An 18380-nucleotide genomic window follows, 5' to 3' on the forward strand; every position below is an offset into this window, starting at 1 on the left:
AGATGGGCTTTCTTCAGCCTCTCTCCCTTCGCAGAAAGTAGAGATGCTGCTGGGCTTTCTTGGTTATGGAGCTGATGTTGAGGGACCATGTGAGGTTCTCCGTAAGGTGAACACCAAGGAACTTGGTGCTCTTTAAGATCTCCACGGAGGAACCATCGATGTTCAGCAGAGAGTGGCCTCTTTTCTTTTGTCCACGTTCAGAGACAGGTTGGTGGCTCTGCACCAGTCTGTTAATCATTGCACTCCCTCTCTGTATGTTGACTCATTGTTCTTGCTGATGAGACCCACCACAGTCGTGTCATTGATGAACTTAATGATGTGATTGGAGCTGTGCATTGCTGCACAGTCGTGAGTCAGCAAAGTGAACAGCAATGGACTGAGCACAGAGCCCTGAGGGGCCCCTGTGCTCAGTGTGGTGGTGCTCGAGATGCTGTTCCCGATCTGTAATGACTGAGGTCTCCCAGTCAGCAAGTCCAGGATCCAGTTGCAGATGGAGGTGTTCAGGCCCAGTAGGTTCAACTTTCCAATCAGGTGCTGAGGAATGATTGTGTGCTGAATGCTGAACTGAAGTCTATGTACAGCATTCGAACGTAGGTGTTCTTCTTGTCCAGGTGGGTGAGGGCCAGATGTAGGGTGGTGGCAATGGCATCATCTGTTGAGCGGTTGGGGCAATACGTGAACTGCAGTGGGTCCAAGGAGGAGGGTAGCAGAGTCTTGATGTGCCTCATCACGAGCCTCTCGAAGCACTTCATGATGATGGATGTGAGTGCAACGGGATGGTAGTCATTGAGGCAGGGCACTGAAGACTTCTTCGGCATGGGGACAATGGTGGTAGCCTTGAAGCATGTTGGAACGATGGCGCTGCTCAAGGAGATGTTGAAGATATCAGTGAAAACATTTTCCAGCTGGTCTGCACATCCTCTGAACACTCTGCCAGGAATATTGTCTGGTCCAGCAGCCTTCCATGGGTTGACTCTGCATAGAGTTTTCGCTCACATCAGCCATGGATAGACACAGCACCTGGTCGTTAGGAGGAGGGGTGGTCTTCCTTGCTGCCACATCATTCTGCGCCTCAAACCGAGCATAGAAGTTGTTCAGCGTATCTGGAAGGGAGGCATCACTGTCACAGGCGGGTGATGTTGTCCTGTAGTTGCTGATGGCCTAAATGCCCAGCCACATGCGCCGAGTGTCGCTGCCCTGTACATGCTGGGGATGTTTGTGTAAACAAGATGAAGATGTTGATGAAATGTAAGGAGCGCTGACTGAGATTTGCATGATTGAAATCTCCGGCGATGATAAATCAGTTGTGGTATGCACTGATCATAACCCTCTAGTGTTTTTTTTATCTTGCACGTATAATAAGAACCAGAGGCTTGAGATAAACTAACCCTAGGTTAAACTAACGACCTTATCATTCAAAATTATAAATTCACCACAAGAAGGGTTCTAAAATGTGGTGGCTAACAGACGCTTACATGCCTACTGGTTGAGGAACACCTAGGTATTTGCAAACATGTTTGCTCTTTTGGAGTGGGCATGTTATGCCGTGTTTACACTATGCGATTTTCACTCGCCAACAGTTTTGTGGAGATCGCTGACAAAAGCCTGAAATCATAGGCAAATCAGAGCTTTCTCCCATGAGCGACGAACGCAACGTATGAATGATCAAATACACAATCTGAGAGAAGCACAGATGTGGAACTGGTGTCAGTGAGATATTCTAGCATATTAAACATCTAGACCTGTCTATGATTCCGAATTGTGTAATTTGAAATGTGTTTTGATTGAATATAACTGCAGCGTTGACCTACAGCCAATGAGAGCACAAGAAAATGGGGCACAGCGTGGGAAGTTTCAGTGGGAGGAGTCCTGATGTACCTGCAACAGAACATAAATGCCTATAAGAGACTTAATTTACTTTATACAACAGTGTAAAAACGATGCCGCAGGACTGCCTATATGAAGTGTATAGACAGTGTGAAGAGAATTACACACAACACTGGACAAGATTTATATCGGTGTCTCTTTTGCCATTTAACCTTAGCAGCAGCTTACTTTTCAATAAACATTTTTGTGTGATAGCTGGTCCTGATTTCTGGGTGCTCTGGCTGTGGAATTGTTTGTCCAGAGCAACCTGCAATATTGTGGCGACAGGCCGGCGGCCGCCGCACAGGAAACAAAGATCACTCCTCTCGCGACTGCCGCGGTGGCGCTGAAGAGACAGCTCCACTTCAGCGCCACCAATGTTTTGGAGGGCCAGAGAGCACATGGCAGCGGGGCGGGGCCGCCGTCACACACACGGCCGGTGAAGGGTGCGCGGCACGGAAGAATTCCACGATCCAGCAAGCGAGGGGAGAGTATAAATGGGCGATATTCCACTCGCAGAGGAGACAGAAGTATCTCTGAGCATGTGCGCAAATCTCTGGCGTGTTTTAGGTGATTTTGTTGACACGTGCCTGTCTGCTAATCGCTGTTGTGTGTTTTTTCTGGTTTTTCTGGTTTTATATACTATATATATATATATATATATATATATATATATATATATATATATATATATATATATATATATATATATATATACACACACACACACACACACACACACACACACACACTAAGCAAATACTTTTTCAGGAAACTGTATTTTAAAGATAATTTTGCAAAATCCAAATAAGATCTTTATCGGAAAGGGTTTACATTATGTTTTTCATGCTTGTTCAATGAACCATAAACAATTATTGCACATGCACCTGTGGAACAGTCCTTAAGACACTAACAGTTTACAGGTGGTAGGCAATTATGGTCACAGTTACAATAACTAAACACTTAAGAGACCTTTCTAATGACTCTGAAAAACAGCAGATCAAAGATGCCTAGGGTGTCTGCTTACATGTGTGTACATGCCATAGGCCTGCTGCAGGGAGGCATGAGGACTGCAGATGTGGCCAGAGCAATAAACTGCAATGTCCATAATGTGAGACACCTAAGACAGTGCTACAGGGGGACAGGAAGGACAATCTGATCGTCCTTGCAGTGGAAAATTCAATGTAACCATAAGAACTTGCAAATGCCTTGGTGGAAGAGTGGAGTAACATCTCACAGCAAGAACTGACAAATCTGGTGCAGTCCATGAGGATGAGATGCACTTTAATGCACTTAAAGCAGCTGGTAGCCACACCAGATACTGACTGTTACTTTTGATATTCACCCCCCTCCCCCTTTGTTCAGGGACTCATTATTCCATTTCTGTTCATCTGTGAAACTTGTTCAGTTTACGTCTCAGTCATTGAACCTTTTAATGTTAATACAAATATTTACACATGTTAAGAAATTTGCTGGAAATAAAAGCAGTTGAATGTGAGAGGACGTTTCATTTTTTTTTTATGCTGAGTATATATGGGTGAGATGGGTTGCAGGGGTGGTGGAGCTACCACCTTGAAATGAGTTAAATGAGTTTTTGCAGGGTGGGATGTCTGCACTAGGTAAGAGGGCAGGTAACACCCCTTGCATTTTTGTTGAGGCTTAAGAGTAGTAGCTAGTGTTGTCTTGGCAGTTAGGTTAAATGGTAAAATACAGAGTAGCATGTTAAAGCATGTCTTATGTTCTGTCCTTTGTTGCTGTCTGTTCTCTCCCTAGGGGGAACAACCTGGTACACTGTTTTCAACTGGTTTCAGCTTCAACTTTACACTTCTTAAAATTGTTTTACAAGATCTCTTCTGTGTATGGATTGTGTGTACTGTAATAAACATTGTGAATGTACTCAGTTCCAACGTCTCTTCATTCCCCACCTACCAATTTCAACATCTCCAGCTCATGCTACTAGCTGCACTACTCCTGTAGGCCAGGAGAACACCTTATGCCATGGCCCTTACACCTGGTCCCACTCCTCTCTTTTTTCAGGTCATCCAGGAGAGATCAAAACTAACCATGCAACGGCCCATAGATATTAGGTAGGACAGTGTGGCCTTTGATATACATTGTTTTGTTTCCTCCTGATCTATCTTTGGAAAGCTAAGGTCCACAAAAATCTGCCTATAGCCAAATCTGTCGACTTTATCCCTGATAAAGCACGGCATTCCATCATTCATTATACTACAGGTTTAGTCCTTTTCTAGTGCCTCCTAGATTACCAACCTCTCATATTCTCCTGAGATTTATCACCTACCAACCTCCCCAGTAGCTGACTAGATAAAGAGGAGTTTGGGAGAACACACACAAGAGGATGGAGAATGTGGTGAGAAATTATAAAGAACAAGCAGGTCATCATTGTTGGGGAAACCTGGCAACCATATAAGGTCCTTTATGAGAAATCTATGATTTCTGGAGGAAAGTAATAAATGTACTGTAAGCCTTATTACTTTGGTCCATTCAATATAGAGTACAATTAAAGATGTCACATATGAATTACAGCTCCCATCTCAGTATAAAATTTTAACCTCTTTTCATGTACCTTTGCTGACACCCCACAGACTTATTTCTCTGTGTAAGGAGGTTCCCACAACACAAAACCTGTGGCACAAACACAGGGGAAAAAGGGCCGCGGGGGGTAACGTTGCAGAGGTTGGGTTGTAGAAGATGTCCACTGGTAGTGAGGGTGGTAAAGGTGCATAAGATAACCATGAGGCACAGCATTTTTCATTTAGTTGAGCCCAGTAGAAATTATAAGTGGTCACAATGGCCACAGGAGTGATGCTGTTCATGGGTGCATGCAAGCTAATCTGCATGGTACTGCTCTGTTCTTTACACCTGGAGTTCTATATCTATGGTTCTAATTTACATTATATATGTGTGAGTAATAGGTTTTATGGCTAGTATTCATCTTTTATTCCCGTAGAGCTGTACCAATGAGCTCAGCATACCACTGCCAGCAAAGTCAGAAAAAGGTGGGTCTATCAGTGTGTTTACAGGAAAAAAAAAAAATTATAGGATTTATTGTTCAAAGTCCATATCTGAGCTCACAGTAAATCCTGACTCCTGTATATCAATATTATTAAGTCTTTTGAGGCCCTTGGGTCAAATTCACCAGTTTATCATTTTGAATAAAGAATTTTTTTTAATACAGAACATATCATTTTCCCCCTGAAACCCCTCCATTTCCATCACCCCCATACCCCCCACCTTTTGATCTTTTGTTCAAAAATTCACAAAAATGCTCTGCTCACATGGATATCAAACAATTGCAAACAAAACAGGTTTAACCAAAAAATATATCATTGTTAAATATGGGGGTGCAAGAATTATTGGCACCCTTTTAGTCAATACTTTGTGCTTCCTCCCTTTGCCAAGATAACAGCTCTGAGTCTTCTCCTATAATGACTGATGAGGTTGGAGAATACATGGCAAGGGATCTGAGACCATTCCTCCATACAAAATCTCTCCAGATCCTTCCAATTTCGAGGTCCATGCTGATGGATTCTCCTCTTTGTTCACCCCACAGGTTTTCTATGGTTTTCAAGTCAGGGACTGGGAAGGCCATGGCAGGACCTTGATTTTGTGGACAGTAAACCATTTTTGTGTTGATTTTGATGTATTTTTTGGATCATTGTCCTGCTGGAAGATCCAATCATGGCCCATTTTAAGCTTTCTGGCAGAAGCAGTCAGAGTCCATGATGCCATATATCCTAACAAAATCTCCAGGTCCTCTGGCAGAAAAACAGCCCCAAATCATTAAAGAGCCACCACCATATTTAACCGTGGGCATGAGGTACTTTTCCATATGGCTACCTCTCTGTGTGCGCCAAAACGACCTCTGGTGTTTATTGCCAAAAAGCTCTATTTTGGTTTCATCTGACCATAGAACCTGATCCCATTTGAAGTTCCAATAGTATCTGGCAATCTGAAGACGCTTGAGTATGTTTTTGGATGAGAGTAGAGGCTTTTTTCTTGAAACCCTTGTGGTGATGTAGGTGACTTCAGATTGTAGTTTTAGAGACTTTGTGACCCAAGACACAACTAACTTCTGCAATTCTCCAGCTGTGTTCCTTTTTGGCCACTCAAACAATCCACTTTGTAGTGCGTTGAGACAATATAAACACATCCAATTCCAGGTTGATTCATAACATTTCCAGTTGCCTGGAATGTCTTAATTACTGCCCTGATGGTGGAAATGGGCATTTTCAATGCTTTTGCTATATTCTTATAGCCACTTCCCATTTTGTGAAGCTCAACAACCTTTTGCCGCACATCACAGCTATATTCCTTGGTCTTACACACTGTTATGAATGACTAAGGGAATCTGGCCTATGTGTTACCTCATATTTATACCCCTGTGAAACAGGAAGTAATGATTAAGCAATTTCCTTTTCCTAATCCTCCAGGTGTACTAAAAAATGTAAAATATCAATGTGAATTTACTTCAAATATATTTTTCTCATACGAATTCATGGGGGTGCCAACAATTGTTGCACACTTATATTTAACAAAGATTTTTTTATAAACCTGTGTTGTATTTGCAATTGTTTGATATCTGCAAGAGCAGAGTATTTTTGAGAGCAGAATATTTTTCTGAATTTTTAACGAAAAAAACTCACTTTTTCCACAGCCTTCTTTGCTCATATTTACCAAGGGTGCCAATATTAGTGGAGGGCACTGTATCACACAAAAATGGATGGCACTTTCATTATTAAGAGTGATCTAGCAGAGGTAAATTTCAAATAGTAAACAGATTTGTCATCATTATTGTCTGTAAGGGAGTTGGAAAATCAGAATCATGAACATATCTTATGGAAGCAATGGCAGAGATGGCTGATGTTCCTGCACTATATGATTGCATTGGGATAGGTTTTTTTTTTAGACAGAGAGTTTTGAATGTAACTGAAAGGGGGAGATGAACTGTCAGGTGAGTAAATCTAGTGCAGGGAAATGGAATGTAAATGGACTCATGGATTAGTACTGGGAAACACTAAGTGATGTAGGGTATTATCTCAGTAAGCAACTCGGTAAGTATATCTCACATAAGGTGTCTTGTCAACAGCGGAAATATATCCTTATCTAAATGACCAGGGACAGGTCATAAATACACACACACACACACACACACACACACACACACACACACACACGCAATAGCAATTTCTGAAAATATGTGTTTTGTTCACAAATAGGAAGATTTGACCGCTCTAATAAATCTAAGGAATATTAAAAACACTACAGTTATAAGGGTTGATTTTAATAAAAAATTATTAAATTGCTTTAATATAGCTTTAATAGATGTTTATAATGCTTTTTAATGATTTTATTATTACCTAAGAGGGACATTGTCCACATCTGGGTCCCTGGCTGTAACAAAGCCCACAAGAGCCCCTTGCTTGGCATCCTCCTGTACTTCCATAATAGCTCCGGTGGGTGGAAAGAAGACTGGAGGTTCATCCACATCTGACACACTGACTCTGACAATGGTCTGGTCCCGGAAAGAGCCCAGGTCCACGAAGCGTGGATCCACATGCTTATTCACCGCCTCCACCACCACATTATGGGTGCGTTTCTTCTCATAGTCCAGAGGCTACAAGGTACAGTAAAAAAGAAGGCAAGAAACCAATATTTAAACCTTACTGTACGTATTGTACTTAGAATGACATAGTGACCTGATGTGGTCTACTGCAGTTGTAGCTCATCCACATCAAGATTTGATGTTGTGCATTCTGAGATGCTTTTCTGCTCATTACTTCTGCTCACCAGCATGTAAAGTGTGCTTATTTGAGTTACTATAGACTTCCTGTCAACTCAAACCAGACTGGTCATTCTCCTCCGATTTCTCTCATCAACAAGGTGTTTCAACCTGCAGACCCTCCACATACAGAATGTTTTTTGCTTTTTTTGCACCATTCTCTGTAAACACTGGACACTGCTGTGTGTGAAATTCCCAGTAGATCAACAGTTTCTGTAAATGTTGGTAATTTGTTGGGTCCACATACTGTTTTCCCTATCAGTTTAAATTTTTAAACCTATCTTTATGCTTATGAATATGTACTTTTTGTTCATATTCATAAGTACAATGTCAAAATACATTATGTATGTAAATTTGAAGTGGATATGCACTGGAAGTATAATAAATAACAAAAATAACACTATATATTCTGGCACCTCCACCTATACATACAGTATATACATATTCCCAAAACAATACAGAAATATTTTATATGCTTTCAAATTTTGTAGCCTATATCTAATTTAGGAGCCTAAATCTAAAATAGGAAATGTCAAAAGTTCATCATGTGTAGGGTTTTCCCAGGTCTCTACACATTTTTTTCTTTACTTTGCATATTGGAGTAGAACAGAGTGTACCTTCTTGATGATGATGATGGCTTCTTGTGTGTCGGTGTCAGTGGAGACTCTGAAGAGCTCTCCTCCTTCCTCGTCTTTAATCAAGTAGCTCATGTCCGTGTTCTTGCCCATGTCTGCATCCATGGCCATCACCCGACCCACCGATGTGCCCACTGCCATCCCTTCTGGAACTGAAAACTGACACATCTCTAATAAGCAGAAGGAGGAAAAGAGAAGGGACAGAGATGAAGAAAGCCTCATATTCCTTCCTCTAAGCTGTAAATCCAGTAGGCATACATATCTAGCTGCAATTAAGTTATGCAATTAAATAAAAATGCCTTTGTTTGTCACATTTATACATTACAGAGAAATTCTTTCTTCACATATCTCATCTCGTTAGGAAGTTGGGGTCAGAGCGCAGGGTCAGCCATGATAGCTCCCCTGGAGCAAAAAGGTTTAGGTATATTCCTCTATGGCCCTACAATGGCATTTCTAATTTCTGGGTCTTAAACACCTAAACTTCTGATCAGTAGCCCAGAGCCTTATTCACTGAGCCAACACTGCCCTCGGTATGGAGGGGCATGCCACGCTGGGACAATTTGCAAGGCATGGGTGTTTGGTAAGGCAAGGTACATGCCTACTGTATCTTGGTAGGAGAGACCATTTTGCACTGCCTTAATCAAACACCTTTTGTGCTTTTGGAACAACACTAGGCAGTTTTTAAATGTGATGCTTTGGGGACATTTTTCACAATACAGAAGTCACAGCTTGCATGCTGCTGCTACGAATCACACAGCATAGCAATTTAGTTAATATTCAGTCCTGCAGTTTAGCAAGCATACTGACCATTTTTGGCTGGGTGGAAAAAGACATACATATTACTGAACTATTTAAGAACCCCTATGCAGCATAACCAATAACAAAAATTGTAAAATAACAGTCAGTGATAACTGTACTTCAGATTTCCCCTGCTGGAAACACACCCCAAATTATGTTGAGAAGTCATGTTGCAACTATTATTTTATATTAATATTATATATATATATATATATATATATATATATATATATATATATATATATATATATATATATATAAACATTGATCTTAGTAAGAACATCAGATCTGTAACAGTGCATTTGTCATGTAATGAGGGTTGAGGACAGATGCAATCGCAGTTAAGCGCTTTATTGGTGAGCATATACTCCAGAGGGCAAGGCAAAAACAACAAGAAAGACAGGCAGTGGTCAGGCGATCAGGTAAACAGGCTAGAGAAGGTAAGGCAAAAATCAAGGTCAAGGGTAAAGCAGAATCATAACCAGAAACAACACCACAGTGGCACAGCTTGGTAAATGACAAGGACAATACCAACTGCACATATTACTTCACAAAGACATTATGAATGAGCAGTCTCTTTTATAGTGTGGTGTGATTGTGAATGTGATTGGGAACAGGTGTATGTGATTATTCCTCAGGCACAGGTGACATGTCTGTGTGTACTTTGGGATTTGTAGTCGTCGTTGACCATGTTTGTAGTTTGCGGTGCCTTCTGGGAAATGGAGTCGCTAGTTTGCTGTAATATGACAGCATCATGTACACTCACCATCCACTTTATTAGGAACACCTGTACACTTGCACATACATACAGTTATCAAATAAGAAAATCATGTGGCAGCAGCTCAATGCAAGAAAAAGCATACAGATACAGGTGAAGAGCTTCAGGTAATGTCCAGTTTGGGTGAGTCTGTGCTCATGATAGCCTCAGATTCCTGTTCTTGGCTGACATGTGTGGAACCCAATCTGGTATTCTGCTATTGTAGCTCATCCACCTCAAGGTTTGATGTTTTGTGCCTGCTGAGATGCTTTTCTGCTCACCAAAGTTCTAAAGAGTAATTATTTGAGTTACTATAGACTTCCAGGCAGCTCAAACCAATCTGGCCACTCTCCTCTGACCTCACTTATCAACAAGGTGTTTCCACCCACAAAACTGTCACTCATTCAGTGTTTTTTTTTTTGGTTTTTCTCACCATTCTCTGTAAACTCTGAGACTGTTTTGTGTGAAAATCCCAAGAAATCAACGGTTTCTGAAATACCAGCCCATCTGATACTAACAACCATGAGATGATCAAAGTCACAGAAATCACATGTTTTTCCCATTCTGATGCTTGATGTGAACATTACCTGAAGCTCTTGACCTGTATCTGCATGATTTTGTGCATTGTGCTGCTGCCCCATGACTGGCTAAGTGGATACATACTGCATACACTGAAGCTAAGCAAGGTTGAGCCTGGCCAGTACCTGGATGTGAGACTTCCTGGGGAAAACGTCTGGGTTATGCATGTAACCCTGTTCCCTGAGAAGGGGACGAGACGTTACGTTTTACAATGGTATGACAAAGCTATGCAACATCTTGTTTCCTTCTCAGGGAACAGGGTTACATGCGTAACCCAGACGTTCCCTTTCAAAGGGAACTCGACATTGCGTTTACCATAACAGTATGGGAACGAGAATACCCATTCCGACATACCGAGGGTATGGCCTGTTCAAAAAGACCCAAGCCCGAGGGTCACTGCAAGACACTCGAGCCCGGGGTGGAATGAATATCCAGGCTGTAATAATGAATGAATGTGTGTGGCGTAGACCACCCTGCAGCAGCACACACATCCTGTAAGGATACCCCTTTGGACAAAGCCTTCAAGGAGGTGACCGCCCTAGTGGAATGAGCCCTAATGCCCAGAGGTGTAGCGAGACTGCGCGCCTCATAAGCAATAGAGATTGCTTCCACTATCCAATTAGAAATGCGCTGCTTTGACACAGCATCACCTCTACTGTCGCTGCCAAAGCAGACCAGCAGCTGCTCCGACTTACGCCACTGGCCAGAGCGGTGGACGTAAGTACAGAGAGCCCTTAGTGGACACAGCAGGTGCATCCTTTCTTGTTCCAGTGTGAGGAACAGAGGAGGGCAGAAAGCCTGCAACACCACAGGGTGGGCAGCAGGGTAGGCACCTTAGGAATATACAACCTTAGGAGTATGTCCGAAGAGTACAGTTCAGATGACGCAGATCTAAAATTGGCCGCATATTGTTTCCTATTGTCCTATTTTTATTGTTTCATATTGTTACTCCTATTGTTTGGGGACCAGGAAATAATGGCTGTAAAAACCTCCCGCCCTCAGGGAACGGGTACATGTTCTATGGCCCCTTTGTCCAAGAGGGATCTTACTTCCTGTGCTAATGTCAGGCTCTGGTTTGTGCTGACTACTGTGGTGAGTACACCTCTCAACCAGGGGAGGTCAAGCTCTAAACTGGACCCGGTAACCCTTTTCTCCAGTAGACAAAACCCATAGAGACACATTTGGCAGTAGTTTCCACGCTGCCAGACGGTCTTTTAGTGACGTTAACTATTCCACATTCTATTGGAGGGATAGCATCAGATTTTCGATGCCCTGTGACAGCTCGCTGACCAGAGAACACTGAAAACTTGGGACCGTCTTGGCTAGGGGAGGCCCTACAGTATCACTGGGGGCTAACTGCCCTAACATCCTCATGTCTCCTGATTCGTTCCTCCACAGCCCCTCAGGACCGCTCTTCTTTGTCTGCTTGGCCTTTTTGACCATTCTCAGATCAGGCCTAGTAGCAGGCTGCGACTGCGGCCGCCCGGTTCCCCTGGCTGTCTGTGGGGGTTGGCGGGCTGCCATACTCACCTTCTGTGTCTCCCTCGCACTAGTGCTGGCCCAGGCTCCACTCGTGGATGCCCGGGTGAACTCGACACAACAGGGAAGGAACTGGATGAATGCCGCCATATGTCGAGCTCACTCAGCAGGTCTGCTTGGTAGGCCTGCAACACTGTCATTGTCTGCAGTGACCCACAAGCAAGACTACTACTGCAAAGGCCTTGCCCACCAATGCCACGGTGGCCTTACACGGTGGCTTGGATGGCAAAGCCGGCCCCCCTAAATTACCTGCCGTCGATGAAGAGAGGTAGCTCGCAAGAACCTCCTCCACCTTCAGCATAGCTAAATAGCCAGTCATCCCCCACAATGGCCGAGTAATCCAACATCGTGGGGTTATAAATACGGCTTATGCATGGTTTTCCCCCAGAAGCCTGATATTTTGTCATGCACTCCTGGAAGAAAGGGGAGTTTTCTGCAGTGTGAGGGATTTACTTTCACTGGGGAGAAAAAGCTCATCCAGCCTTAGTAATCACTTCAAGCAGCTCTTTATACGCTGCTCTCAGTTTTTAGCACACCATTCTGGCTCCTCTGAGTCAGGGAGGAATTATTACTATTATTTTTGTGTGCGTGTTTTTTTTCTCTTTTTTTCCTTTTTGGCTTTCCATAGCGGAAGGAGTCGCCGTGACGCAGACTCCAAAATCCAGCAGAGAGCCGGACTCGTAAGACAGAGCAAGAGATAGAGCAGCGCTCATCTCCAGCTCCTCTATGGCTAGCTGCCTCGGCAGCGGCCAGCCCAGATCCGCAAGGCTCTGAAACCCAACTCGCTTCGGCTTACGAGAAGAGAGCGAGTCGCGAGCGGAGCTGCCTACTGTAGGCGTTACAATCACATGCTCCAACCTAGACACTTCACACAGAAAGTGTGCACTACTCCCTGTGATGAAACGGAAGCAAGCCGTAACACACTTCTCTCACTCATATTTTTCTCTCCCGCTCATTCCTTTTTTTCTTCTCTTTTTTTAAAGGGATAGAAAAGTTTGATAGAGAGGAAATGAAGCGTCTTTTGTTTCTTTACACAAACAACCAACATGCAGTCTCGCTGAAGATAATAAGGCTGACGGCGCGGTTCACAGGTGTCATATTTATATCCCGCAATGCGTTTAATTTCCATGTCACCTGATCATGGCAGGTCTATAAATAGAGGCATGATTTTACACAAGCTTCAGATACCAGTCACGCGCAAGGGCACTCCCATGCTGTTATGCTAAACGCAACATCGAGGTCCCTTTGAATGGGAACTAAGGTTGCTGCTGGAAGTAGTATTGGGAGGCCAGCAGGGGGTGCTCACCCTGTGGTCTGCGTGGGTCCTAATGCTCTGGTATAGTGACAGGGATATTATACGGTAAAAACAGCACCGTATTTCAGATGACAAACCGAGGTCCTGATTCTCTGTGGTAATTAATAATCCCCATTGGCCTTTATCTATCATGGCCCCTAATAATCTCCATCCCTGAATTTGCTAAATGACTCTCTTCTCTCCACCAATTGCTGGTGTTTGGTAGGCGTTCTGGCACAGTATGGCTGCCGTCGCATCATCCAGGTGGATGCTACACACTGGTGGTGCTTAATGAGATTTCCCTCCATTCTATGTAAAGCGCTTTGAGTGCCTAGAAAAGTGCTATATAAATATAAAGAATTATTATTATTATTATTATTATTATACATGAGGAGATGTATAGGTGTTTCTAATAAAGTGACTGGTAAGTGTATACGCTATCGAGATTAAAACATGCAATATTACTTTGAAACTCTGAAAAGCAAAGTAAGCATTCTCAATTAGATGACCAGAAAGGAATGGTCTAAATGTGGGCTTCTCTGTGGTTGAGAGGAAAATGGAGAGGAAACAAGAGCGCCATTGACATGAAGAAGAGACACTGGGGACTGGAAGCCTGACTCACACACTCTCTTCACTGTGTTAAATCTAGCATAATAATGACTAGTGGAAGAAAGATAGGAGTCAAAGAAAACACCGGAAATGGGTAGGAAAAAATATCCACATGTACATCAATATGTTTAATATACTCGCATCTAATCCTCCTGAGCCAACACCCACCCACCCAACACACACACACATATATGCCCTAGTTTTCCAATGACTTTAACTAATATTAAAAGCTTTGCCCACCAGTTCCTCAGTTATATGTAAGCAATGAGATTTATCACAGATTTTCCTGATCCTCACCATTTCAAGCTCATATACCAACATCTGCCTCTTTGTAGACCAGACAGAGAGGAGTGAGGAGTGTTTGTGATGTCATTAAACACAGAGCTATCAAACTCTCTGATCAAAGAGCTTTGGATTTGACAAATCCAGAAATTCATTTATTCAGCCACTCACACTGGATCAGGCTGCTTGATCCATAGCAAACACCATTAAGACAGTGTAGAAACCTGTATACCTAACAGCAAAAAAGGCACAGAGAAACCCCTGAGGTCTGGTGCAATGCAATAAACTGTGTGTACCAACTGTATATCTGCATCTGTTAAGTGCTTGAAATATTCATGTCCGTATTTGGATTTAAATCCAAAGTAGCCATGGACTAAGCTTGAAGGGTTCTGTTTTTTCAATCACAAAATATGAACCCTTACCACTATGTCCCTGGAAACACTGGAATATGCCAAGAATGGCAGCATGGTCTGTGAGTTCTGGCTCTGACACTACATAATTGGTCTCAACTACAGCGTTATTTTTGTTTGTACCTGTCCACAATATATCCAGTGAATTTAGTTGGCTCTACATACCAAAATTAAAGCACTAAATACTAAAATATTAAAAGCCTAATTTAAACCACCACGGCTTTGACCCAGCATTTACTAAGGACCATGCTAGTTGAGCCTCATATCTGACAACTCACTGGGACACACATAAAAAGTAAAAACTTCCTGCTCATGAGACTTCTTGTTGTTGTTGCTGTTAATGGTATCCCAGTCCCAATGTACACCTCTAGTCTCAATCAGATCTCTTGTGAAAAAGCTTGCTCCCCCTATTCATATCTTGAAAATCATTTAACTAAAATGATATATGATCATGTGTATACGGTCATTCTGGACAATCTTTTTGTTTGGTTCCTAAAAAATTCATAATCTATGAAAACTACAATATACTTGAATAAAGTTTGTGTTTAGGATGCCTTCATTTAAAAAATCATATGAACAACCATGTCCTAGCTAAATTTAACAAACAGATCAGGCAGCTTGAGCCAAAAGACCAGAAGAAATTTGTATAATACACTGTTGTTTGGCAGCTTCAGCAGTGTGGCAGCATGGAGAGTGATCTCTTTGATGGCTAATTATATATTTCCTTAGTGGTTTATTGATGGATCTACTCTGTGTTAATGATTTCAGTGCAGTACTCATCCACGAGTATACCGCAATGCAGAATATACCATTTTTACTCTAGACGGCCTTGTGCATAGTGGTTCTTTTTATATAATTTTTTGCACTAGAAGTTTAAGTCAACAAACAGTAGCATTAATGTTTTAAAGAATTATGGTGTTTGGAGTATTGCATAATTTCTTTAATCCTTTTCCTGGCAGATTAATACTGGTGATAAATAGCTATTATATGTTGCAGTACTCTATTGCAATGTGATTTCTGAACATTTTGGAAGTAAGATTGGAATAGAGTCTTAATTTAAATAATTAAATAAATAATAAAAGGGCCATAAGTATCTTAAAGCCCTAAAATCTGCTTGTAACTTAGTTAACTGCTCACAGAGGATTTTAGTGCTAAAAGTAGGTCCTAAACCTGCAAAAACATGAACAACCCTAATTTAATTTTGTTGTTAAGGTTTTACATACTGTATGTAATGAAAAAAGAGTTTTAAATATATATCCTGTTTAATGGGGAAACATTGCAATGATCGGGGAGTTGTAATGGCACTTACCACAGCTATCAAGTAATGGAGTACTGGAGTACTTATTGATGTTACGCTCCCGCCAGCAGATGGTGCAAAGACTGCTGCAGAGCGCGCGTGCATAAGACTCTTATATGGACACGCGCGGTTCGTTTGTTTTGATTTACTCCCTGTTTAAGCATTGGTTGTTTGTCGAGGGTGTGTCTTAAGTTAATCCAGGTGTCTATGTTTTAGTTTGATTGTGTTAGGTATTTAAACCCCTCGTGTGGTTGCACACTTCGCGCAGTATTTACGTTAGTTATGTTGTATGAGTATGTGAATATTGAATACGTTACGTATGCTAAAGCGGTCTTGTTTTCATGTCCTGTTTGAGTTCCTTGCTTCGTATCCAGTGTTCAAGCAAAGCCTGTCTAGACCTGTGTATTCGGCCAAGTGATAAAGACTTTGATCTGCACCTGCTCCCGCTTCCAGTCCCGTTTCGTGACAGAATACTGCGCCGAACACGCGGAAGCAGTAGATCAGCATGAGCGCCGCCTTTCGTGCCGAGTGGGAGGCATACCAGGAAGAGAGTAGGCGGATAGACGAAAACTTGCTCAGCTCAATCGCCTTCTAACGTAACGAGAGCTGCTGCAGCAAGCGGGCCATGTGCCACGTCGCCACCCGCGCAAGTTCCCACGCCCCCGCTGCCGGAGAGCTACGCCACGCTACGTTGGCAGCAGAGCTACCCGAATTCCTGGGGCTTCCCGCTGCAGGGGAATTACACAAGGCCATACAGCCAGCAGAGCTACCCGAATTCCTGGGGCTTCCCACTACAGGGGAATTAGACCACGCCTCCCAGTCCGGAACCAAAGGCTGGCCTAGAACTTTTTTTTGGGGGGGGGCAACCACACCCTCAGAGCTCCAGCCTGAGACCTATGGGGAAGTCTCAGCTGTGGAGCTCCAGTCCGAGGTTAACATGGCGACCACGAAGCTCCAGCCAGAGACCTGCGGGGAGGTCTCATCTGTCGAGGAAGTTGTCCCGCTGTCCAGCCCAGCTGAGGAGGCTGTCCCGCTGCCCTGTCCAGCCAAGGAGGCTGTCCCGCTGTCCAGCCCAGCCGAGGAGGCTGTCCCGCTGCCCTGCCCAGCCAAGGAGGCTGTCCCGCTGCCCTGCCCAGCCGAGGAAGTGGTCCCGCTGTCCAGCCCAGCCGAGGAGGCTGTCCCGCTGCCCTGCCCAGCCGAGGAGGCTGTCCCGCTGTACAGCCCAGCCGAGGAGGCTGTCCCGCTGCCCTGCCCAGCCGAGGAAGTGGTCCCGCTGTCCAGCCCAGCCGAGGAGGCTGTCCCGCTGCCCTGTCCAGCCGAGAAGGCTGTCCCGCTGTCCAGCTCAGCCGAGGAGGCTGTCCCGCTGTCCAGCCCAGCCGAGGAGGCTGTCCAGCGTTCCAGGGCTGCTGGGGGCGTCGTCCAGCGTTCCAGCCCCACTGGGGGAATCACCCAGCGTTTCAGTCCCACTGGGGACGGCGTCCCGACTTTCAACCCCGCTGGGGGTGGTGCTCCAGGAGAGGCGCCTTTGGAGGGGGGTTCTGTTACGCTCCTGCCGGCAGATGGTGCTGCGGCGTTGAAGCGCAAAGGCTGCTGCAGAGCGCGCTTGCATGAGACTCTTATATGGACACGTGCGGTTCGTTTGTTTTAATTTACTCCCTGTTTAAGCATTGGTTGTTTGTTGAGGGTGTGTCTTAAGTTAATCCAGGTGTCTGTGTTGTTTTAGTTTGATTGTGTTAGGTATTTAAACCCCTCGTGTGGTTGCACACTTCGCGCAGTATTTACGTTAGTTATGTTGTATGAGTATGTGAATATTGAATACGTTACGTATGCTAAAGCGGTCTTGTTTTCATGTCCTGTTTGAGTTCCTTGCTTAGTATCCAGTGTTCAAGCAAAGCCTGTCTAGACCGCTTTACCTGTGTGTATTCGGCTAAGTGATAATAAAGACTTTGATCTGCACCTGCTCCCGCTTCCAGTCCCGTTTCTTGACAATTAAGCACTATTATTAACCACTGGAGACCAATGTTTACACAACTATACACTGCTGAAAATATCGTCTTTGGGTTTTACATCATACAGTAAATGCCCTCTCAATTATTAGCAATTCAATCGATGCTACAGATATGTCCTAACTGAATACTGACAGTGATAGGCTTATGGAGAGTTCTGCATTTCACAATGCAATATTACCAAATAAATAAACAAATCAAAGAAAATAAAATGAAAATGTGTTACTGATTTCATATTACATGAAAAATACACTCATGCCAACTGTTTATAGTTAGAGGTTTACAAACTACAACCTATTCTTACACCAGGGTGTAGTCTGTAACATATGGACGGTGTATATCATTACTCTAATTGAATGCACTGAAAGCCATTAATGCACAAATGTTTAATTCAATTTTACTTCCTAATTACTTTATGCAATGGAATTATGTTTAGAAGTTTATCATGCAGCCTACTACCACATCAGCCAATCACTGGTGACATTCATTCATAAAACATGCCGTC

At 43.4% G+C, this 18380-nt stretch overlaps 1 protein-coding gene across 1 annotated transcript in view; it reads right to left on the reverse strand.

Annotated features, from left to right (window-relative positions):
* LOC128614554 (cadherin-22) overlaps positions 1-18380 on the reverse strand; it is a 151400-nt gene that overhangs the window by 25662 nt on the left and 107358 nt on the right. The window contains exons 6-7 of the mRNA XM_053635956.1: positions 8287-8474; positions 7248-7504 (exon numbers count right to left, since the gene is read on the reverse strand). Of these exons, the coding sequence (XP_053491931.1) occupies positions 7248-7504; positions 8287-8474 (445 nt within the window). The remainder of the gene's footprint in view (positions 1-7247; positions 7505-8286; positions 8475-18380) is intronic.

The sequence above is a fragment of the Ictalurus furcatus genome, chromosome 11 (genome assembly GCF_023375685.1).
Source record: "Ictalurus furcatus strain D&B chromosome 11, Billie_1.0, whole genome shotgun sequence".
NCBI lineage: Eukaryota > Metazoa > Chordata > Actinopteri > Siluriformes > Ictaluridae > Ictalurus > Ictalurus furcatus.